This window comes from Oryx dammah, unplaced genomic scaffold (assembly GCF_014754425.2).
Source record: "Oryx dammah isolate SB20612 unplaced genomic scaffold, SCBI_Odam_1.1 HiC_scaffold_1, whole genome shotgun sequence".
In the NCBI taxonomy this organism is placed as follows: domain Eukaryota; kingdom Metazoa; phylum Chordata; class Mammalia; order Artiodactyla; family Bovidae; genus Oryx; species Oryx dammah.
The window spans coordinates 64092774-64117939 of NW_024070185.1; the positions used below are offsets into that span (position 1 = coordinate 64092774).

At 44.0% G+C, this 25166-nt stretch overlaps 2 protein-coding genes across 7 annotated transcripts in view; one reads left to right on the forward strand and one right to left on the reverse strand.

The window, feature by feature from the left end:
* INVS (inversin) overlaps positions 1–18795 on the forward strand; it is a 132564-nt gene extending 113769 nt beyond the window's left edge. For 2 of the 5 annotated variants that reach the window (XM_040239040.1, XM_040239064.1), the window contains 4 exons: positions 4421–5138; positions 12453–12682; positions 13397–13468; positions 16153–17300. In XM_040239040.1, the coding sequence (XP_040094974.1) occupies positions 4421–5138; positions 12453–12682; positions 13397–13468; positions 16153–16304 (1172 nt within the window). In that variant the 3' untranslated portion in view covers positions 16305–17300. Of the gene's footprint in view, positions 1–4420; positions 5139–12452; positions 12683–13396; positions 13469–13548; positions 14979–16152; positions 17301–18317 lie in introns of those variants that run through there. The other 3 variants (XM_040239070.1, XM_040239054.1, XM_040239046.1) reach the window with 3 other exon arrangements.
* Positions 17789–25166, reverse strand: part of TEX10 (testis expressed 10) — a 44869-nt gene continuing 37491 nt past the window's right edge. For both annotated transcript variants that reach the window (XR_005720882.1, XM_040239080.1), the window contains exons 13-15: positions 23706–23887; positions 19086–19296; positions 17789–18005 (exon numbers count right to left, since the gene is read on the reverse strand). Coding sequence is in view for 1 of the 2 variants with exons in the window: in XM_040239080.1 (XP_040095014.1) it covers positions 17892–18005; positions 19086–19296; positions 23706–23887 (507 nt within the window). In the remaining variant the exon portion in view is untranslated. The remainder of the gene's footprint in view (positions 18006–19085; positions 19297–23705; positions 23888–25166) is intronic.

Genomic DNA, 25166 nt, shown 5'->3' on the forward strand with positions numbered 1-25166 from the left:
TAAAAAGCAGAGATGTCACTTTGCTGACAAAGGTCCATCTAGTCAAAACAATGGTTTTTCCAGTAGTCATGTATGGATGAGAGAGTTGGACCATAAAGAAAGTTTGGCACTAGAGAATTGATGCTTTTGAACTGTGTTGTTGGAAAAGACTCTTGAGAGTCCCTTGGACAGCAAGGAGATCAAACCAGTCAGTCCTAAAGGAAATCAGTCCTGGATATTCATCGGAAGGACTGATGCTGAAGTTGAGGCTCCAGTACTTTGGCCACCTGATATGAAGAGCTGACTCATTGGAAAAGACCCCGATGCTGGGAAAGATTGAAGGTGGGAGGAGAAGGGGACAACAGAGGATGAGATGGTTGGATGGCATCACTGACTTGATGGACATGAGTTTGAGCAGGCTCTGGGAGTGGGTGAAGGATAGGGAACCCTGGAGTGCTGCAGTCCATGGGGTTGCAAAAAGTCAGACACGACTGAGCAACTGAACTGAACTGACACACCGTTATCACACAAGTCCAGTTTACAACAGCATTCACGCCTGGTGTTACACATTCTGTATAATAACTTGTATCATACCGAATAGTTCTACTGCTTTTATCAGGGGCCTCCAGAGAAACAGAACCAATAAGATAGACAAATAGATAGACAGACAGATGTTAAAAGAGATTTGGTATAGATTGCTTGTTTGATTGTGGAGGCCGAGGAGACCCACAGTCTGGCATCTGGAAACTGGAGACCCAGGAAAGCTGGCAATGTGACTCAGTGAGTCTGAAACTTAAAAACAAGGGAACAGATGCTCTGAGTCCAAAGTTTTGGAAATCGAGGGGCTGATGGTTTAAGTCATCGTGCTCAGTTGTGTCTGACTCTTTTTGACCCCGACCCCATGGACTGTCACCTGCCAGGCTCCTCCCTACATGGAATTTTCCAGGCAAGAATACTGGAGTGGGTTGCCATTTCCTACTCTAGAGGACCTTCCTGACCCGGGAATGGAACCTGCGTCTCTCCTGTCTCTCCTGCATTGATAAGTGGATTCTTTACCACTGAGCCACCCAGGAACCGTGGTCCAAGTCCAAAAGCCTGATAAACAGGAACACCTGTGCCCAAGGGCAGGAGAAAATGGATGTCCCAGCTCTAGCAAAAAAGGAAAATCACCCTTCCTCCACCATTTTTTTCTGTTTCGTCCCTAAATAGATTGGACTATGCCGACCTGCCTTGGTGACAGTGGTCTTCTTTACTCAGATTACCAACTGAAAACCTGATCTCTTCCAGAGACACCCTCACAGACACACCCAGAAATAGTGTTTTACCAACACTCTGGGCATCTCTTATACCAGTCAAGTTGACATTACATTAACTGTCATACTGCCCTAAAAATCCACACTTTCTTTCCTGAACCCCTGGTAACCACTGAGCCATTTAGTGTCTCCATAATTTTCCCTTTTTCCAGAATGCCATATAGTTGAAATCATATAGTATATGGCATTTTCATGCTGACCTCCTTCACTTATTAATATGTATTAGTACTGTTCATGCTGGAGAAGGAAATGGCAACCCACTCCAGTGTTCTTGCCAGGAGAATCCCAGGGACGGGGGAGGCTGGTGGGCTGCTGTCTCTGGGGTCACACAGAGTCGGACACGACTGAAGCGACTTAGCAGTACTATTCATGCAAGGATAGTAATATTTCACTTCATAATATTCTGTGTGGCTGGGTAGCTCATTTCTTTTTGGTACATGTTCATTTTTTAAAAACTCATTTCCTTTTAGTTGACTCCTTTTTATTGCTGAATAATATTCCATTGTCTGGATATAGCACAGTTTATTTATATGTTCACCTACTGAAGGACATCTTGGCTGCTTCAAGTTTGGGCAGTTACGAATAAAGCTACTATAAACACCCATGTGCAGGACGTTGGGTAGACATAAGGTTTTAATTCATCTGGGAAGATACCAAAGAGCAGGATTGCTGGATTGTATAAGAATATATTCTGTTTCATAAGAAACTGCCAAACAGTCTTCCAAAGCAGCTGTACCATTTTGCATCCCACCAGCAATGAAGGAGAGTTCCTGTTGCTTCTCACCCTCATCAGCATTTGACGTCAGTATTTTTGATTTTTACCATGTGTAGTGGTATCTCATTGTTATTTTGATTCACTGTGGGTTTTTTTTTTTTTAATTTTGTTTTGGTACCTGTGAAACATTATAATGCATCTGAGAGAGCGGTACAGGAAGTTTCACTCAGGAAAGCATCTCTCTATCACTTACCCACTCCATCCTTGTAGGGATCTAGTCTCTTCAGTTTCCGGATTATCCTTCTATATTTGTTTTGTACAAATGAGCAGACGCAAGTCTATTTTCTTACATACCCTTCCTTCATACATGAAGAATATACATATTCTTCCACAAGAATAGTTATTTTAAAGTCTGTTTCTGAAAACACGTCTGGATGACCTGCGTGTCTGTTTTATTGTCTATTCTCTCTCCCTCTCTCCTCTCAATTTTCCCTTGTATCATCTCCCTGTATATTTCTCACTAAGTACTGGACCATTGAGTATAACAAATTAGAGAAATAACTTAAAGCCTAGCATGGTATGATTAATAATTCCTCCAGGGCAGATTTACATTGATTTCTGCCAGGCATTCAGGAGAAAGAGCAATCCAGGGTCACCGTAATGTGGTCCCAGAACTGAGATGATACAGAGTGGGGCTTTCAGTGCCGGCAAGGGTCAGTCCACTGCCAGTTCACCTTTTCTCCCTGGAATAGCCATCGAGGGGCCCAATCCAAAACAATGCTCTTTGGCTGAATCTGGGCTCCAAGTTTTGTCCGCCAAACCTCAAGGAGCTTATTTCCTTAGGGATATATAGCTCCAAATGCGTTGTTCATCTCCTGGTCACCTGATTTTCTTGGATCTTGGCCTTGTTTTTTTTCCCTGCCTTGTTAGCTCTTCAGTGCCTCAGACAGGTGCATGCATGCTAAGTCACTTCAGTTGTATCTGACTGTTTGCAACCACATGGACTGTAGCCCACCAGGCTCCTCTATCCTTGGGATTCTCCAGGCAAGAATACTGGAGTGGGTTGCCATTTCCTTTTCCAGATCTTCCCAACCCAGGGATCGAACTGATGTCTCTTGCATTGGCAGGCAGTTTCTTTACCACTAGCGCCACCTGGCAAACAGGTGATTGTAATATTTTAGCTTTTTGATTGTCCTTATTGGTGAGTATGCGTTAATTCTGCCATTATAGAAGCAGAAGTTCCTTCACTGTTTATTACCTCAAGACTAACATATTTTCATTTTAGATAATTATATTTAGTTATTTAAATTTTTTTTCTCTAACTTTGAACTTCTTTTGTGTGTTTAATGAGTACGCTTTGTGCACACATATGTGCACATACACATTGTTCTGTTAGTTGACATTTTTGTTGATCTAATCTTGTTATTTTTCTCTGTTAACTATCCCTCATAGTAGGCTGTTTCCTTGTGTATTTTGTAATTATGGATTGCAAAGTTATTTTTAGGAGGTCCCCTCTGTGCGGCCTGTGTTTGCTTCTATGAGGCCCCCTGCATTACCACCATTCTGAGACTAATTTTTATATTAATTTTTCCTCTGGGTTGAGAATAAATGAATACCAAACTTATGTGAGGCATAGCACTTTGGTTTCAAACTCTCATGGATGACCCTTTACCCTATCTGGAACTGAGGCTGAGACAAATTTCTTTATCATCTTCTAGTGCTGGGAAGCGGAGAAGGCGATGGCACCCCACTCCAGTACTCTGCCTGGAAAATCCCAGGGACAGGGGAGCCTGGTGGGCTGCCGTCTATGGGGTCACACAGAGTCGGACACGACTGAAGCGACTTAGTAGCAGCAGCAGCAGCAGTGCTGGGAAGATATTTTTATCTGGATTATCATTTCCCAAGAGTTTACTGCCTCAAGAGTCCTGACTTCATGCAGTGTCCTGTTTCCAGTTAACTTTCTGCTTGCAAGGCTTGTCTTCTGTTCTTATCTGGATGTTGAAACAATCTGTTATTTAATAAGACCAGCCATTGCCCACTTCACCACTACCACCTGCCTGACAGTCGCTGGATCAGCTCACAAGCTTATTACTAGAGTTCTCAATTTTCTCTTTGTTTCTGGCCCCCAGGGATTTCTTTTATTTTTCTTGAAGGCACTACGGTACTTTTAAAATAACGTTTATTATATTTTAGTCAGAATTTCTAGGTTTCTATAGGGGAAGGCTTTCAGGTTATCTAACCTACCATTACTAGAAAAAGAAGTTAAACAGTTTTTCCTAATCATACTATCACTATCATGGTGACACGAAAGGAAAAGTCTGAATGTTTTTTTGGTGAACAAGTGGGCAGAACTGCCCTACCCTGCAAGTTTTGGACAATAATGGTTCCTCCCCTTCTTCCTTGTCTCCCCAAGAAACAGCCAGAGAACATTCTAAAGGCCGATCTGCCTGTGTCCACTTCAGCCCCAGCGAAGGCAGTGATGGGAACAGGTGTCTGGGAGTCTCCCCTGCTGAGAAGCCCAGAGGTGAGACAGCTTGTGAGCAGCACTGTGACAAGGAGAAAGGCTCCTCCAAGCAGCCCTCCCATGTCAAGGGGGCTGGGCCCGATGTGGAAGGCAAGGAGGCCAGCTGGGCAGCTGCAAGCCTTCCACAGCAGGACAGCCACTGGAAGGCCAGCCGGCGGCAGAACACAGCACCCAAGGCCGTGCGTGCCTCCCCGAAGAGGCGCAGCCAGGAGCTCAGAGGAGGTAGGCGCTCCCCGGCTGGGTCCAGCCGGCCTGGCAGTGCCAAGGGGGAAGTGGTCCACACTGGGCAGAGTCCTCTCTACAACCGGACGCCAAGGAACACAGTGACCCAGGACAAGCTCACAGGAGGGACCTCCTCAGATTTGCCACCAAGCACAGAGGTGTTGAGATCAGGAGTCAGGAAGCTGGGGACATCGGCCCGGTCTGAGGACACTCGACTACCCAAGGAGACTTATCCAGCTCCTGGTCCCCTCCCTGGGCAGACTGTGAACATTGACCTTCTCCCCGTAGAGCTGCGGCTGCAGATCATCCAGAGAGAAAGAAGCAGGAAGGAGCTGTTCCGCAGAAAGCACAAGGCCGCGGCGGTCATCCAGCGGGCCTGGAGGAGGTATGAAGGCAGGGTGCCATCACAGCTCTGGCTCTGTGGCTGTCTTCCACCTGGCGTGACACCCCCTCTCTCTGGGACACTTTCTTGACATATGCAGTTTTATTTATTTATGGCTTCTTTGGGTCTGCATAGCTGCATGGGCTTTTTTCTGGTTGAGGTGAGCGGAGGCTACTCTTTAGTTGTGATGGGCAGGCTTCTCATTGCAGTGGCTTCTCTTGTTGCAGAGGATGTGCTCTAGAGCAGACTCGGTAGTGGTAGCACACAGGCTTAGTTGCTCTGAGGCATGTGGGATCTTCCCAGACCAGGGATTGAACCTGTGTCTCCTGCATTGGCAGGTGGATTTTTTTTTACCATGGAGCCACCAGGAAACTTTCTAGTGAATTGCATGTGCTGGCCTGACAAGGCCAATTTTACTGAGCCTACCTATGAGATTCATACATGTTTAGATCTTAATAATTTATATTAAGCTATTTGGAAGGTGTTTTTGCCCAGAAAGATAGGAAAGCACCCAAGATAGTGGGGTGTAAATGAAAAACCGGGGAGCCTGAGTTTCAGGTGAAGCTCTAACATGTTATCTGACCTTGAGCAATGGCCTCCCTGACCCTCGGTTTCCTCCCCTGTAAAACAGTGTTTAACAATTGCTGCAACCTGTCCTGCTTTTGTGACAGTTTGCTGGGATGAGATAACGTGTGCTTTGTAAGTTCTAAAGCACTGCACATGTGAGATAATTTTCCCTCTTTACTACTCAGGAATTAGATACAGTGCATCGAGTGGCTGAAAGTTATAGAAACCTGTGTGAGCTCAGAAAGTGGAGTGAGTGCTGGGAGTGGTGGGGGTTGGGGGGCTTCCTGAAGTACTGAGATGAATACACCCATCTGTAAGTCTGGGAAGACTGCAGAAGTCCTTTGTTTCAGGTTTTCTCATCTCTCATAATCCCTTTCATACTGCAGGCCCTCCTAGGGCCCGAATCCAGATTAGGTCTTCCAGTGATGACCACACCCAGGGGCAGGGCCGGACCCGTCATGGGCAGGTGGGAGCCATGTGGTCTCTGTCTTGGTAGAGAGGAAGCTTGATGGGGGAACAAAGCAAGCAGATCAGCGCGAGCACAGGTGTGCCATGTACCAATGCCTCTGTTGGGAGATAAAAGTGCCAGAGACCCTAACGCTGGCAGAGGGAGAGCTGAGTGTCTTGGGAGGTCCAGGGAGACGCCTCAGGGATCTTCGTGCTGAAGTCTAACCCGGAGCCCAGTGACCTGCCTGGGGCCTGCACGGTCATCACTGTAGCGCATCTTCATGTCTGCTTAGGCTCGTGGCTGCTTACAGTCGCCTCATGCCTGATCTCCTCAGCTCTCCCAGCCATGCCACGAGCTGACACGACAGGGATTCGTATCCCTGTTTTTCAGACAAGCAGATGTTCTCAGGAGACGAGGCTGGTGCTAATGGTGAGATCCAGCACTCGAAGTTCCGTCTGACTTAAGTCCATGTATCTTTCCCTTAGGTTCTCTGCGAAGGTAGTGTGTGCCGTGGTCAAAATGATGGAGGCACAGGCCAACCTCATGCTGTTCACCTCAGAACAGGCTGGAGAATAGGCTGTCTGGATGGTCTCACTGCATCAACATGTTTTTATAATGTTATGGGGTTTGCTGTTATCACTGTTACTAATACCAGTAGTTGCATTCATCTGGCACTCCCGCCAGACACTGCTCTAAGTAGTTGTGCATGTATTAACTTGGGTAATCCTCACAGTAAGCCTGTGAAGGATACCGGGGACACTGTTCTTCCCCCCGTTCCACAGTGGAGGAGACAAGCACAGAGAGGTTCATCAGCCAGCCCTACTTACAGAGCTGGTATGTGCCAGTACTGGCCTCCCACTCAGACCGGTGACCTCTGAAGCCACAGATAGGAAGGGTCCTTGCTCCCCCTCTTGGGTGTTCTGCCAGGACATACACTGGCTACCATCCCAGAGGAACTTCTTGTTAAGTATCTCAGCTGAAACCTGGGATCCAAACAAGCCTGTGAGGCTTGCCACGTCGAACCCCACAGCTGCTCCCCAGCTGCAGGGCCTCCCTGTCAGGCTGGCCTCTGGCTCCTTTGAAGAGTCAGCAGCTGACAGGTCCTGTCAGCCAGTGTCCGCAGCAGCAAATGAGCCTTCAGTCATTCTTCTCAAGAACAGTGGACTCACAGTCTGTGTGCCCACCTGGGGAGGTAGTTAACACAGGCCCCTCTGGTTGCACCCTGTGCATTTCTGAGTCCTGGGAAATCAGCTCCCAAAGGGCTTCTGGGAAGCTGCAGACTGTGGCAAGTCCTGTGCCAAGCGACAGTTAAAACCCCTTCATTGATTCTGCTACAGCCATGTCTGTCTTCTGTTTGAAGCCCAGGAGCCCTCAGTGCCATCCAGGATGATGCAGGGTGTCCGAGGTGTCCTCAGGGGCCCTGAGGGCAGGGGTAGGGAGCAGGGCTTAGCACATGAGCTCCCATAAACTCAGGTCACAGTCCTAGGACATAATGCCCAGGGAAGCAGGCAGGCCAGCTGAAAACACACGGGACAGGGTGAGCAGATTGAACCTGGGAGCCATAGAAAATGAAACTTCGTCCTAGAATGTGAGTTTTATTACCAGTCAAGGCTTGACTAATTTAAAGGTTGAAACTGGATACTGGACAAGCTAGGCTACGCTGGGAAGTTGCTGTGATGAAGAGGAGTTGCTGTGAAAGGCACTTCTCATCAGCTCCTCTCCAGCATGTTTTGAAGTAAATAAGCAAGGAGCAGCTGGATCACAGCAAGAGCCCTGCACCCAGGCCGAAAGGGACCATTGAGTGTATTTGGATTCTCAGCAAACCGGAGTGCACATTCTCCTTGAGAACAGGAGACCAGCAGGCAGACTCAGTCTTCACACCAGAGTCCATGAGGTGGCAGTTTGCTACAGCTTCAGCCAACCCCTCGGTTCCCAGCCTCTGCTCGCAGAGCAGGGGATATGGGAGAATTGAACTGGGGAGCCATGTTGTCCCATAACGCTTACTTCTCTCTATAATTGGCTTTTTGAAAACATGGTACATTCTAGTAAAGGGGTGCCATGGTTTGTCATGCTCTGGGGAAAGAAAGGAAAAATTGCTGTAGTTCTACCGAGATAGCCTTTAGGACAGGAGGGAAGGGTTGCACCAAGCACTGCACAGAGCTTCGAGCACTTGGGAAGAAGGTTCTGTCCCGTCTGGTGTATTTTAAGACCGGGCATGCAGCTCCCTGTGGGCCCTGGTGCAGCTTCCCTGGGAGGCTGCACAACAGCCAAGGGCTCAATAAGAGCTTCAGGAGTGCACATGGGATAAACACTGGAAGGAAAACACCAGAGGTAAATATAGCCATCATCCTGGTGCCCCTCCCCTCCCCCACCCAGGCTCCACCCTCCAGCAGAATGGTTTTAGTAAGACTCAGCTCTTAACCTTTGCCACTGTTCTTAGAAATCTCTGAGCATCCCCACCAAGAACAGAGTAGAGACCAAGTCATTAGCAGTGTTTGGCTGCTGGACTAGACAAGCACTGATCTGAATGTTGGCTTCTCCTGGCTCTGTGAGCTTTTTCCCTCCAATTTTTATTGTGATATAATTGAGATGTGGCCCTGCGTAAGTTTAACGTGTACAGCATAATGACTTGGCTTACATATGTGATAAAACCATTACCACATAAGGTTAGTGAACACCATCATCTCACATAGGTAAAAGGTTTTTTCCCTTGTGGTGAGAACTCTTAGGATTTACTCTTTAAAAACTTTCACATATATCATAAAGAAGTGTTAACTGTAGTCATCACATTGTACATTGTATCCCCAGTACTTACTTGTCTTATAACTGGAAGTTTGTACCTTTTGATCATGTCCATCCAATTCCTCTCCTCCAATCTCTGATGACCACAAATCTGATTTCTCTATGGATTTGTTTTTGAAGATTGCACATGTAAGTGAAATAATACAGTATTTATCTGAAATAAGGTCTTTAGGGTTCATCTGTGTGGCTGCAAATGGCAGCATTTCTTTTTATGACTGAATAATATTCTATTGTGTATATATATAATACATATATATAGGAAGAAACACTATGACCAACCTAGGCAGCATATTAAAAAGCAGAGACATTACCAACAAAGGTCCGTTTAGTCAAAGCTATGGTTTTTCCAGTAGTCACGTATGGATGTGAGAGTTGGACTGTAAAGAAAGCTGAGTCCTGAAGAATTGATGCTTTTGAAATGTGGTTTTGAAAAGACTCTTGAGAGTCCCTTGGACTGCAAGGAGATCCAACCAGTTAATCCTAAAGAAAATCAGTCCTGAATATTCATTGGAAGGACTGATGCTGAAGCTGAAACTCCAATACTTTGGCCACCTGATGCGAAGAACCGACTCACTGGAAAAGACCCTGATGCTGGGAAAGACTGAAGGTGGGAGAAGGGGACAACAGAGGACGAGATGGTTGGATGGCATCACTGATGCGATGGACATGAGTTTGAGTAGGCTCCGGGAGTTGGTGATGGACTGGGAGGGAAGCATGGCGTGCTGCAGTCCATGGGGTCGCAGAGTCGGACATGACTGACTGAACTGATAATACATATATAATGTACAGTGTTCTATTGTGTGTGTATATATATATAAAACAACTTCTTTATTCATTCATCCATCAATGGACACTTATGTTGTTTCCATGTCCTAGCTATTGTAAAATGCTGCTGCTATGGATATAGGGATCTCTTCAATGTACAGCTTTTATCTCCTTCAGTTATATACTCAGAAGTGGGAATGCTGGATCATATGGTAGTTCTGTTTTAAATTTTCTACATTTAAAGTAATTATTGGTACATGTGTGCTAAGTTGCTTCAGTCATGCCCGAGTCCGTGTGACCCTATGGACTGTAGCCCTCCAGGCTCCTCTGTCCATGGGATACTGCAGGCAAGAATACTGGAGTGGGTTGCCATGCCCTCCTCCAGGCGCTCTCCCCAACCCAGGGATCGAACCCACGTCTCTCACATCTCCTGCATGGGCAGGCAGGTTCTTTCCCGCTAGCGCCACCTCAGCCCAATTATTAGTAGGTAAGGATATACTGTTGCCATTTTGCTCTTGTTTTTTTGATCCATTGTTCCATCGTATCCTACTATCTTTTTTGTGTGTTTTGATGCTTTCTGGTATCAATCTGCATTGACTTATCATGTTCCTTGGTGTAATTAGTACAGGTTTTACCCCTGTGATTACCATGAAGCTTATATACAGTATCTTAAAATATCATCATTCCCTTTGGCATCATATTTACCTGTGGTTTTTCTTTTTTTTTTTTTTTTTGGCGGTGGGGGGAATTGTATCCTTGGTCCCTTATGTTGGCATCTGTGCATTTGAATAAGCAGTCTCCTCTCACAAGTTTGTTTTGGCAGAGATGGTTCTTCAACACTGAGCTCAGTTTGGGTTTCTGGATGTGTCTGCTGATAATGTACTTTCTCTTTCTGGGCAAGGCCACTGCCTAAGCTCTAAGATTGTGTGGCGGGGGGTGGACAGGGCTGCTGCTTTGGTTCCCTGCTCAAGTGAGGCTGTAGGTTGGGCTCTGCAAGTTGCCCGGATTCTCTGGTCAGACATACTTAGTCGAGACTGGCAGTAGGCAGAGCTAGGATTTACCTTCCTGCTCTGGTTGGATAGGACTCCCCAGCATGGGCACTGAATTCCCTGGCCAGACACAGCCACTAGTTTTATTCTGTAGAGGGGAAAGCCACGGGCAGTCCTCTCTTCAAGTGCTACTCTAAGGACTATGGGATGGGTTTCAAGGCTTGAGTGTACTCTGGTGAGGTCCCCTGGTTGGACGGGCTGAAGGCTGTATTCAGCCATGGTGGGGCTTGGAATTACTTTCCCTACTCGGACAGAGTGGCGGAACTGGTTTCAAAGGTGGCTTCTTCGTGATCTTGATTCAAGCTGCCCTGCTCCCCAAGGTCCCTGGCTGAACAATGCTGTTGGCTTTGAGGATGATCAGCTCTGCCTGCTTTGCACTATTCTTGAGCATTCCTGGGCTACACAGCTTCCAGGTGGTCTGGCCAGCCTTTCTGGTCAGGAAGCGACCAGAAACTACACTCAGCCATGGGCTGGGCTATGACTCCGCTCTCCTGCCGGGGCAGGGTCAGACTAGGCTCCAAGGCCAGCAAGGTTTTTTGTATAAGAAACTGGATCAGGGAAACTTGAACTCCAGGGGCTCCCTGGTCAGCCTGTACTGCCATCTTGTTTCTACAGAGTCCAGTCAGAGCTACTGGTTTGAACTACTACTTGGACTCTACAGGTAGTCTCTGCCAAGATCCCTCTGCTGGTTGTTACAAGCCCCTCATTCCTTCTCTGTCATCACTGGATTCCCAGGGGTGAAGTCCCAGAGTCCCTTGCAGTCCCCATGGAGTAAGACAGGAGTTGCTCCCAAGAAGCAGCCCATGATGCTGGGGGAGCTGGATGTCCATCCTGGGCTCTTTTCCCACTGGAAGCCTAGCAGGCTCAGGGCAGACCTCTCCATGTGATGCTGTGCCAGCCTGGGGGAAGGCAATGCTGTCAGCATGGAGCTGCTCACACGATAACCCTTCTAAATCTGTCTGAGTCTCTGGAGCAGGGGTTCCTTTAGCCTCATCCCCATGTTCCAGGATTTTCTCACTGCTGTCTTTATCCGTGAATATTAGCTGCTGTTCTTGTGATGGGGAGCAGTCAAAATGGACTTATGTCATCATCTTGGTGATGTTCCCCTCTACTCAGCCTCATAACATCTACCTCACAGGTTTACTTTCAGACTTAACCACAGGGGAGGTGCCTGGTATTCAGGAGGCCCTGACCAAATGCTGGTTCCTTCCACAGTAGGGCCCAATATCCAATTCTCCTTGCCTTACCAAATACGTAATCCTTTGCACACGTCTCACTCCGCTAGTAAAGATTCATGCACAAATGCCCACATCTCTAATCATGTCAATTCTGCTTCCCAGAATGCCCTTCCCTGCCTAGCAAGCTTTCACTTACCCCTTAAAACCCAGCACAAACACCAGCCATCTAGCTCCTAGCTCTCACATAGTACTTCTCATACTTCATTTGTTTACACGTCCTGTCCCACTTTGGCAAGGACCCATCTAAGTGATTCCTAGTTCAGGAAATACTGATGGATAGGGGCAGAACTCAATATACAACATATTGCCACTGAAATTAGGAATGGGAGTTTGAATGAATCTCACAAGAGTTTAGCAACTACTATCTTATAGCTTCTAGGAACTTCAAGGGACATTGGTTTTCTCAGTACTATGACCTTAAATTCTCTGCCCTCCTCTGACTCGCCAGCTACCAGCTCAGGAAGCACCTGTCGCACCTCCTGCACTTGAAGCAGCTTGGAGCCAGAGATATGGACAGATGGAACCAAGAGTGCCTGGCTTTGATCCTCCAGGTTTGGAGGAAGGAACTGGAACTGAAACCCCCAAAGACCATGGCAGTAAGCAAGACCACCAAGAGTCCCCCCAAGGGCAGCTCAGGCACCAAGCCCACCAGGCACTCAGTGCTCAAACAGATCTACGGTAACTGTCCTTCTGTGTACTTTACGGTAGCACCCCCAAAGTGTGTCACCTCAGATTTTGAAACAGGATTTAATTACACTGGGCAAACGTCCATTTAGGTAGGAACTGTATTAAACAGCCAAAGAGAATTCTCATCATATTTATGCCTCCCTTGCAGCAACTCTGGGTTGGAATTGGTTTCATGAAGCATTCTGATCTCAACCAAGAGAGCCTTACTGCCAAGAGATCGTCTGCTGGGCTTCCTCATGGAAGCCTCACCACACAAGCTCTCTAGACTGCTGCTGGGTTTCCCCTTAAATTCTCATTAGAGGATCCCAGGTCCAGGCTGACCCTGCCTGCCTCATGCTGACCTTCCCTGTGCTTAGATAGCACAGAGCTGCCTGTCTATGGGAACACCCCAGATCCAAGCACTAAAGTACATGCTTGTTTGTTTGGCAAATAAACTGCTGCATACTGAAACCCTTTCAGCTCTAGAAAGTGCCTGACTTGCTCCTCGATGGAGGGAACAAAAGTTAAGGCACCTTCACAAACAGATCTGTGGCCCTAGCAGCAAAATCTCCAGACTTAACCCCGGACCTATGTGGTTCTCCACATACCTAATTTATCTTGGTGGACACCTGCAAGCTCAAGGCTTCACCTCAATAAGAAATTCAGCACTTGGTCAGGCTACAGCTGTCACTGGTTTAAAAACAGGTAATTGTTGGTTGATTTCAGGTTCTCAAGAAGGGAAAGTACGTCAGCCCACAAGATCTTCAAAAGCCCACTCTGTGCTGGGTCTCAACTCAGGTAAGGCAGTCCCTACATGGGCAAAGCAGACAGGGGGGACCATGTGAGAAGCACTTCCCTTTTCTGTTTCATCCCTAAAGGTGGAGACATTAGAGCAGACTGCCAGGGGGTTCCAATGGCCAGTTGATTTCAGGACTGCATGGTTTTCATCCCCCTTTCATGGAATCATCACCACAATAAACATCTCTTCTTCAGAAGAGACAAATTGTTTTTATAACCCAAAACCATAACATTACCTCCAGCAGAAATAATAAATAGCACTTATTACTGATCACTTTACCATACTTGTTCACATACAGGAAGGGTAAGCACAAATACTGTTATTCTTCAGAGTAATATCCTGGGAGTTCTTGTTCTGTTTTGGTTTCCCATTAAGATCCACCATCTCCTCCTCAAAGATGGGAAGAAGTCCTTTTACTACAAATTCTGGCTTTTGCCTTTTAGGGCCACCTCAGGAGGACATTTTAATAGCAGGTCCAGCTCAGGTTCAGCTGTCCACACTTTCACTCACACAGGCAGTTCAGGGAACTTTCTTTTTAGCCCAAGACAAGAGTGTCTTACTCAGGGCCCCTCCATTCATGCCAGCATTAAATGTGGGTGATAAGTTCAGTGCTGTCAGCAGTTAATGCCAGGTCTAGTGTTTCTCATAGGTGGCTATAGCAACATGCTCCCCCCAGTCCCTGATCCAGTCATCCGGCGGGAACAGGGTGCAGCTGGGGAGGTGAACAATGACTGTCAGCATGAACTTTAATATTCATTTAGTTTTTGATGGGGGAAAATCTGGAGATGGGACAGTAATTACTACCAAAGCTTTAATAAGAGTTGGGCAATTCATGTGACAGAGGCAGGCTGATCAGGGCAATTAGAAACTCACAGGAATCAGGCCCGTAGTTCTAGGTTTAAAAGAAAAAAAACACACACACACCTCTAGTTATCTTGAGTGAATTGAAGAATAGTTTCAAAAACAACTGTTAGATAAAATTACTTTAAGACGTAGCATTTTTGGTATTTTACTCAGTCTCAAGAAAGTCCAAGACTATCAAATCTTTAAAAAATGAAGGTGTATAACAGTATAAGAGGTTTTAAGTTAAAGGACTCACAGTTAAAGACAGAAGAAACAAAATAGTCAATAGTTTCTTAGAACTATATATGAATTAGTTTATTCTACACTGGCTTGAAAATGGATGAGGACGGAAGAGAATCTTTTCCTGAACCCAAGCTTGAGGACAAAGGTTTTTTATGAGGTCCACCTACCTACCCACATTAATCATTAACCTGTGAATAAAGCTGATGGGCAGAGCAGCAAGCTAGTTAGCTGCAGCCCATGTTTTATTCAGAATACAAGTCTATAATTTCCATGAAATGGGCATGACTTGGACAGACATATTTGTTTCTGCAACATGGCATCACAGATGGCCAACTGAACCAAGGAAGACAAGCCATGTGTTTTAGTCTTTGAGTATAACTTTTTGCTTTGAGGGACTTCCCTGGCAGTCTGCACTTCCATTGCAGGGGGCATGGGTTCCATTCCAGGTCAGGGATCTAAGATTCCACATTGCTTGAGGCACAGCCAAAAAGTTTGTGAAAAGTTTTTTTTTGCTTTGAGAATTCCATAAGGATGTCTGACTTTTGTTCACTGTTTACTTGGCTTTAGTGCATTGTTGGGCATATTGTAGGTGCTCAGATCTGAGTACAGATTGTGGCTCCTAACCTTCAACTCAAGGAGAGATGTTAGTGCTTTTATCTCTTAAAAGGAATAGAAAGTTAGCTGGATAAACCAAAGAAACAAACCCCTTGGACTATTTCTTTACATGCATCCAGGAAACAAATAATTGCATTCTCCCCAGTCTTCCCACCCACCTGCAAACCACCCACACCCAGAAAGAAAAGCACCATCATAATGGATCAGAGAACAGAGAGAGAGAGAGAGAAAGAGAGAGAGATGTCCCAAATTTGGAGGCCCATCTCATTAAAAACTTCCTCTAAAAAACAATCCCATTCCATTGAATGGAATAACCATGGCTTAGTAAAAGTGGTACCACCTGTATGAATGCAGAATATCCCTGCCCACCTACAGAGGGGTATGCAGATAACAAGATAACTTGATATACAGCAAAGCAGCCAGAAAACATCAGAGTTCAAAAACAGTTCACTTCAGCTTTATTGAATAACAGTAATAAAAACAGAAGAGAATGATTATCTTTGTAACTTTTTTAAAGAACTACTCACCTTTCATGCTTGCTTCTTTGCTTCACAGCAAGTTAGGAGCAACATTCAGCAATACAGCCTCCACAGCGTCTCTTAACCCCTCGGGGCCTTAGCATCCTCATTTGTTAAGTGAGAGGGTTGAGTGCACCAGTTTTCCAACTGTAGCATCCTGTCTTAACTGTCGTGTTAAGACGAGATGCAGAGAAAGCAGCATCATAGTGGTTATTTCAAACAAACTGAAGACCTATGTTCCAGTCCTAGCTCCTCAGGCACCTGCCCCATCACAGTCAAGTTTCTTCCTTAAAAAGATGTCAAGTATCTTTGAGAGGATGGAAAAGGAGGGGCTTGTGTCATCCTGTCTCTACCATAAACCATTACCTTTTGGGGTCCCATGGATAGTCCAAACCTAAACCCCTTTTCCTCCTCACCCTGCCCTTCAGCATTAATAATTTGAGTATCTATCTGTTATTTAACAGTGAGCAACTTGCAGTGTATTCACCTCCTTGAGAACAGTGGAAGATCACAGAATTTTTCTTACAACCTGCAATCAGCTAACCTATCAAGAAACAAACTAAAGCTTCGACTGCCTAAGGAAGGAAGACTGGGCCCGGGGGGCTCGGATAGCTAGTGCAGACTTCAAGTTCTCTGATTAGCGTTTACACTTTAGGCAACTTTAATATCCCAAACCTTATTAGCCTGAAAATGTGGTAACAACTGAAAAGAAATGTGTTTTCCTTCTGCTCTCACATAGCACTGTTTTGTAAATTCTTCACCTGCACTGAAAGGACCAGGGTAGTCCATACCTGTGCAGAACTGCCCATCTGCCTCCACTTCAGTAGGACTGGAAAAGACTATAGTAACAATGAGTCTATGTAGAACTAAGAAAAGTGAGCACTGAAGATGCTGCTGGGTTGGGATTTCTCCCTGCCAGCTGGTGCAAGCCTGGCTTTGTTGACTCCAGTCTGAAGAACCTAAGTGAGATGGGGAGGAGCCTGGCCCACAGCAACTGCCTTCAGCTCACAACTTTTCTGGAATCAAATGCAATGGACTTCATTACAGACACCACATCCTGTTATAATTTTTAGACCAGAGTCATGACCCAGTGTTTGCTTTTAGAGATTGTAAGACCGTACCAGGTATACCGTTGATGGCTTACATTTTAGTTTCCACATCAGCCTCTGGAGGCCACAGGTGGCTGCCATGTCCTCTCGGTGAGCAGCGTTCCTTCTGCTGAGCACCGGCGGCTGCACCTAACCCCAAGGCCTCAGTCGGCAGGCCTACAGACCAGATCATTCACGCACAGGGTGCCAGCTTGGGCCTTAACGTCCTACTTCTATTTTCTGCCTGACCTGCAGAGGTGAGCCATCTTGTCAAACTGCCTTTCCTCTGGCACTGTGCGAACTATGCATTCCAGCTCCTAAAGAACATCTGGTTTAAATAAAATCAGTGATTATGGGCTTCTTCATATCTTCTAAGGGCAAAGCTACTAGGAATGTAGACAGGCAGAAACAATGACATATTAGGCTCACAGGTATTTCTAGGACTGCTGTTTTAAGATTACTGCCACTGCTGTCTTGACAGTAAGAGACGGGAAACAAAGTGTTAAACACTTGGATTTTTTTTTAACAGTTGGCTAATTACATCATTATTGTGAGAATGATTATAACAAAAATTATAATCACTAGTAGAAAAATCATTTTTTAAGAGTTTTGCAGCTTAGACCAAACACCACTTAGATATAGGAAAATTCACAACAATGGGAGTACTGTCTTGAAATCCTGCTAGAAATCCTCTGTAAACAACACAACTCCAAGGCGAGAAGCAACCACTCCCAAGCCAAACCAAGATCTAGTCTGTTGCTGTCTGAATGAACTGGGACTGAGAACACACAGAATGAGGTTTGCCTAGATGGGGCCAAAAAGATTCAGCTGGTTTCTTAGAATATAACAGAAAGTACCATATTATTGCTCTGTATTTTATATATACTTAGCTCTGAGGATGTATATACTTAACCACACATCACACGCTAATCCAAGAAGCCAGCCTATGCATCAGTGGCAACTCCCAAGCATTAGTCTCCTGTTTCAGTGCAAAGGAAGGTTCATAAACAGCTTCTTTAAAAGTTCAGCTTTAATGACAAACATTTATGACATCAGTCTCTCTTCAAAATTAGATGTGAATAAACAGTTTCCAACAGAGGTGCTGCAGTGCCTTTTCAATACACTGTATTCAATGCGTTGGGGCCCTGGGGATGCCCAGTGATGTACACGCTGAAGCAATAATGTAAGTCTGTAAGCCACTGCTCCTGCACACCTCCGCTCTTCAGTGTCTGCAAAGAAAACGAGAATAATGTGAGAGTGGTAACAAAACTGCTTCCTGATGGTTTTTATCACACCCAAACAAGACCTCAAGAGTCCCTTGCAGTAATATCATCATCTATAAATTACCCCAGTAAATCTTAGTGAAAAGGGAACCTACTACTGGGGAATTACCACAGGGAGTTAAAACTACTAGTTTCATCCTCAAGCACAAGTGCTACCAGTTTCTTGTTGGGTCTCTTCCCTCCCACCTCTGCTAGGCACTAATGAAATTGCACCATTAACCACCCCTTACTCTGTATTTCTGCCCTTTTGCATTCTAGAATCTCATGATCTCTGCATTAACATCAACTGAGAATAATAATTCTACATGACTCAATTTGTCATTCTTATACAGATGGGCCGATTCTCCAAATTCTTGACTTCCTTCTACTTCTGAATTCTGCTTCGTCTTCTATTACTGAAGAGATTCAGAATGCATCCTATGTTTATGCATGTATAAGCTCTGACTCTGAAGTATTATTATATATACCAATTAATAACTTACTCCAATCAAAAAAACCTCATTTCAACTCTCCAAACCAAAACACCCAAATGAATCCTTAAACAGAGCTGCCTGCCCCAGGTGAACACAGAACCAACCGTTAGACAAAGCTGAAGCCTACAACTTCCAGCTTCTTCCCCATCTCCAGTGACCTAAGTGACCAGAAATAGGTCTGCAGTTTATTCCTGCTAAATTTCCTTAATGACAGCTAACATTTGTTGGGAATTTAATAAATGGCAGTTACAGTATAAACTTTACTTGGATGATTTCATTTTGGTCAACAAAACCCAACAAAGTTGCTCTGATGCCTGTACCTTTTCCAACTAAGCTGCCTGCCACCTTAATTTAGTTTGAGTATTTTAAGGCTTTTAGTACTGATTCTGCAATCAGTGACAGTTACCAGACACCAGGGGAAGTCTTAAGAAACCACCACACTGGGCTTAATCCCAGGAGTCTGTCAAGGTGCAGGAACCCTGGCCTCCCACAACCACCTCCATGCCCATGAATCTAGTACAAGCAGTAGGGTGGGCCTGTTCGTGCTTCTTACTGTGATATTCTTGATGATCTGTTGCACCAAGATGGCATTGGTCAACATGTGGGTCCTGAGGGGTGCATGCTGCAGCAATAGGCGGAGCAGCTGGCCCACTACAGGCAGCTCCTCAGGCCCAGCTCTGTTCACCCGCAGGCTCTGCAGCATCAACCTGAGGACTCGAGGCAAGAGGGCCAGGACGGAAACACAGACCCCCCAGAGCTTGTCCCTGCAAAACAAAGAAACATGTCAGTGAATGGACACATAGAGGAGAGGGGGCCTTTCCATACTTCCCAAGACTGAAAAATGTCCTTTTAATGAGAAACAAAGTGTTTTCTGATAAAACCCCACAAACCAAAACTAGTAAGAACTGAGTGTCACTGAGAGCTAGGTAAGCAAATGCAGTGAAGAATTAGCTGCGTTCCCCTATTTTAGGGGTTTCAGAAAGCCTAGCAAGCGCATTTTCCTGGGCAAGACATTCTTGAAGCCCTAGTGATCACATTTAACACAAATACACCGGAGAACAGAAAGACCTGTACATGCATATCATTCTCTACCAGTGAACATCATTCAACTGTTGTACGATACCAAAGGTCAAAGGGGAAAGAATATCCCACTGGTAAGAGAATAAGAAAAGAACCTCATGAAACTCTAAGCCTCTGACCTGGATTCTGAGCTTCTTCAATGTGTTAGAACAGGGCAAATTTGCAGAGAAATATGTGCTCACAAGGAACCAAAAGGCATCTAGGAAAGTAGCCAGTCAGGGAACTGTCATGGACCAGAGATAGTAAATCCAAATTTCAGTGAGCATCATTCTTTTGGTAACTTTATAGAACAGGAACAGAAATGTTTTATGAGAGTGGTAAATGGTCTAACCACAGTCTAGAAAAGCGTCAATTAAATGGAGGAAAAGTCCAATGGCTGCTAAAGGTTCTGATCTTAGTCTGCTATGGTTTCAAGAAGGCATAACCGACCCAGTCCCAAGACTTTCTAAGAAAACCTGACTACCTCTAGACACAGAAGCAGCAAACCTTTCACCATCTGACCTCCCTCCCAAGTCCACATACAGCAACTGCATCAAAGGTGGATACTGAATCCATCCTAGGGCAACCAAATCCTCTTACTGGAGACCTTCTGCAGACTCATGCACAGCCAGGTCAGGACAGTGGTGTGCAAGAAGAGAAAGTCAGACTGAAAGACACAGTTAATGATGAGGCAAAGGCACAGAGATGATAACTACACAATCTAGAAAAGACTCGAGAAAGCCACTTTGGTTCTTCCTGGGTTTCAAATTCCTACCTGCACAATTCCTACCCTTTGGGGTTTTGTTTTTTTAAAAAACCAAGTCACTACTGTAATGACCCAATATTCATTTTCTACTTGAACTTGAGTGAATTTCACATAACTGGATCAAAACTTCTAAAAGGACTCATAGATTCTACGTCATACCAAATTAAGTATACTGAGGGGATGAGTGGTTTAGAATTTCACCTTCACACACCACAATTAAACTGTCAGGTCAAAAAGAAGATGGCCTGGGGAACCACAAATGATGGAAGCAATACCATTTGAAGAGTCATTCTTGGGTTTTTCTAAGAGTTGTCATGTACAAAAATAACTGTACTTAACTATAAATTATTTAAAGGACAGAACCAGAAGCAATGAAGTTGAGACTTTAGCTCAACAGAGAACAATGGTTCTAAATACTCTAAAGGAACTGATGAAAGCATTTCATATATAATTTTCAGGAGTTCCACTAACTAACTGCAACCTTCGGATATATTCTTGTCAGATAATACCAACCAATCCTCCACCCCCTAAACACAGAAATATGGATAATATACTTAATACAGCAAAGCTCAAAAGCTAGAATGGTGAACTCTCTAGGTGCCAGCAACTGACAGAACTCCTATAGAAACACAGGGGCACAAACTGGATGTGGGATTTTAGGACGCGTTTTCAACAGCTAACAGCTTCGGAAGATAAGGCTTCAGCCCCAGGTACAGAAGGTGGGGAGCTAAGAACTGGGCTCCCTGCAGACAGCTGGAAGCCAGGAAAACGCAAATGTGAAACTGCCCACAGGGAGGTCTCCACAGACTCTCACAACAGATGAATTCAGAGAAAGTTATACAGCCCCAAACATGAGATGGTTTCTTCATCCCCATGAGTGACAATTTCTAGAGCCTGACCTGCTCCCCGAAACAAGGGAGAATTCCCACACCAGAGAAACAGTGAACAAAACAAACTGACAAGAAATTTAACACCAATGAATGAAGAATAAGCAAGAATGACAAAGAGCCAAGTAAAAACTCAAAACGAATCAAAGGGAAAACAACAACTGACAAAATAAAAACTCAACAGAAGGGTTAAAGAATTAGCAAAATGGAAGATGTTAAGAGAGGACAGAATCAGATGCTCCCTATGTTTAAAAGGAGTTTTTAGGAAAGAACAGAAACACTGGGTGAGATAATAGAAATAAAAACAGTACTTCCCATACCTGAAAAAAAAAAAAAACTTGTCTTCAGATTAAAGAAATTAAGTCTCAGGCAGGGTAAATAATAACAAACCTACACTAGGATATAACCTGACTTTCAAAGCAACAAAGAGAAAAGAGTCAAAAACCATGGAAAAGAACAGACTATCTACGAGCCAAGAGGGCTCAGTTGAACAGCAGATCTTTCATTTATTAACAGAGTCCAGGAAACAATACAACAGTTTCTTCAGAGTACTGTGGCCACAGTTTTCAATACCTCAATTGGTCGAGCCTGATTTTTTGGTTTGCACTTGTGAAGTTCCCAGTAGTTTGACTGGCACTCTCATTATCTGTAATCTCACAATTACCTTGTGTAGGAGGGTAGGAGCAGCCCAAAAGGGAAACTTAAGTACCTAAGGCTCTGGCTGCCAACCCTTTCTTGTGCCTAAGTATCGTCATCCAGAAATACATATGGTCCTCGTAGTATCAAACTTTCCAATACCCAGCACAAAACACTTTTACAACAAAATTTTTAAACAGGCAAAATGTATTAAATACACTTAATTTTGTCAGTCCAACCACATACAATCAAAGCAGAATGTTCTATAAGAAACTAAGAAGACCTCTGAAACATAAGTGTACCACAAAGAGCCTATATTTCAAGTGACAGGAAATGACAAATAGCAAAATACCTATTTCATAAACGGGGATGCTCATTATAAAATTTTTATAACCTTGAGAAGTTCCTTGCTATTTACAAAGGTTTTTCTTGAGCTATGAGACTTAAAGTTTGATGATGTGTAAGAAAAGTACCGTCAGATCTATTTATGTGTAAATTTTACAGGATATTAACAGTGAAATCTACCAAGTTTTAAATACACACAACACTGTGGGGAAAATCCCAATCAGTAAGTTATAGTACATTCATAAAAAGGAATACTACAGAGCAAGGATACCAGACCACAGCCAATCCTGCTTGCAGACTGTATTTGTAAATAAAATTTTATTGGAACACAGCCACACCTATTCATTTATGTATCATCTGATGCTGCTTTCATAGGATCAGGGAGTGGTAAGTAGTTCTGACAAGTTCTGACAAAAACCTAAAATATTCACCATCTGACTCTTTATAAAGAAAGAAGTTTGCTGACTGCTGGTAGAGAGAAACAAAATGAATTACATCCTTAAATCAGCAGGAGTAACTCTCACAATGATGATGAAAATCAAGTCACAAAAAATACACTATGATTCCTTTTATATCAAACTCTTAAAACATGCAAAACAAAAATTCACTGTTTATAAATGCACATAAAACTTTTAAATAAAAAGGCACTAAAGTGTCTAACACAGAAGTGATCTCTGGAGGTGTAAAAGAGAAATTTAACTATGGAAAGGACACGGATAGAGTACATGCTGACAGTGTTCTATTCCTAAACCTGGAATTTAGGTAAATGGATGTTCAGTTTATACACTTTAAACTACTTAAATGTTTTATACAATCGTATGTATGACATATTTCTATGACACTTAAAAGCTCAAAAAAGACTTGAAAGGCAAATGTCAAAATGTGACAGAGTCATTTTTATTTTCTTATATGTGCTCATCTCTTAAGACTGTTTAATAACCTCCTTGCAATGAACTGTAAACAGCATACTGAAAAGAACATAAGCATGAGAACACTTTTTGAAAATGAAAGTGAAATCTTCCATACTATCCTAGAAGCTTTAGTCTAAAAATTATATAGGAGCAAAAGTAATAATTAAAAAACACCAGCATCTTAGAACAATTTGCTTAAACCCATGAATTTAAAATTTGACTCTACTTAGTTCTAATGAAGCCCAAACAAAACACAAAGGCTCATATTAATGAGTCCATTCTTCTAAATTTTTTCTTGCTAGATCTATAGCAAAGTTAGGGAAAGCTGCCAAGAAACTCTGTAATACCATCTAACTTTTCAAATTTGTAACTTACAAGAAAAAACAAAAACTAAGACTGCTATACCACATCACAAAGTGGATTCACAAAAGAACAAAGAAGCAGGCAGCTAGGGATATACAAACTCTAAAAAAGAATTAGATTTTAGAAATATCTTTTATGGATTGACTGACTGAAGGGAGTTGAACAAGTAGGAAAAAAATTAAAAGTTAAGAGTACAAAACTGTTACCTTTTTCTTAGATGTTCTGCTTCTCCTTTCTCTAAAGTAAGCAGAAAATAAAGCAGACTGTAGCAACAAGAAGCCAGAAACGGCAGTAGAGTTTCACTAAGTACACACGTATGATCCAGGAGCTTACAGATAACACCCAAAACACAGCCAGCCGTGCTGTCAGGAATTACAGTCAATCCAACCTAGGCAGAGAAATATGAGGTTAATGACCTGTTCATAACAGCCCTTCTCCCCAGAATAAAAACAAATACCATCACCTGGACAGTTAACCTCCCATCACTACTGGTGGCTCAGATGGTAAAGAATCTGCCTGCAATGTGGAAGATCCAGGTTTAATCCCTGTTTGGGAAGATCCCCTGGAGAAGGGAATGACAACCTACTCCAATATCCTTGCTGGAGAATCCCACGGACACAGGAGCCTGGCAGACTATAGCCCATGGGGTCACACAGTTGGAGTGTAATGACTACACTACCACCGGTGGAAATGAGTATAACCACATCACATGCCATGCCGCCCACCGCATCTGAAGGTCCTGTTTCTCTTTGGCAACTTAACTGCTACCTGAAATGACTCTGAAAATATTTAAACTCAAGAAATACTATCAATCCAATCCCCCACATCCCCTTCAAGACAAAGTCTCTTAAATTTTCTAGATGTTACAATTTCTACTGTTGGCCAGAAATATTATTTAAAAGTCTTATTTCATGCATCCAAAGAAAATCTTGATACCAACAATCACATTTACATGATCCTGACTATTCAGACTGGAGAACACTAATCTGGCACCACCCTCATCCCAGGAAATTAAATGCACAAACCAGAGTGCATTTGACAATTATCCTTCCCCTGCCCTTTGATTTGACCGGTCATTCAGACATAACCAAAGAAGATCATCTGCACTGGAGTAAGGTACTACTATACTTAACTCTTGACTGCCTCACTGCCCCAGACAGGGGACATCCTGCTACACTGGCTCACCGGGACTCTACTGTATCAACAGGCATTAAGGTGGACTCTAACTTGTAACGTTAAGTATACATAGTTAAAATCTCCTGCCAGCAACTGCTGAGTAATCATAGTCTGCAGGCTCTGAGGTCTTAACCTTTCTATCAGGCTGTCTGAAGAAAGTGACCAAGACTGACTGGAATGCTGATCTTGGAACACTGAGTTTAAAAAAAAAAAAGATGGGGATCTTTGGAGATACAATGTATATGGATTGGAAGTTTAATAGCAGGAAGAAAAGGGTACTGAGAATTCAAAGTGGTAGTCTTCCAACTTGAGGGAAGTAAAGAAAAGGGGGTACGCATGTGCCTATAAAATTATCCAAACAAGTGACAGTTCCTTGAAGAAAACCTTGGGGGCTCTCCCTTGCACTGTAATATATCATTATACTAAAAAGTCAAAGATCAAAGTGTAAAGGTTGGAGGAAGTTAAAAGCAAAACCCAGGCATACCTAATGA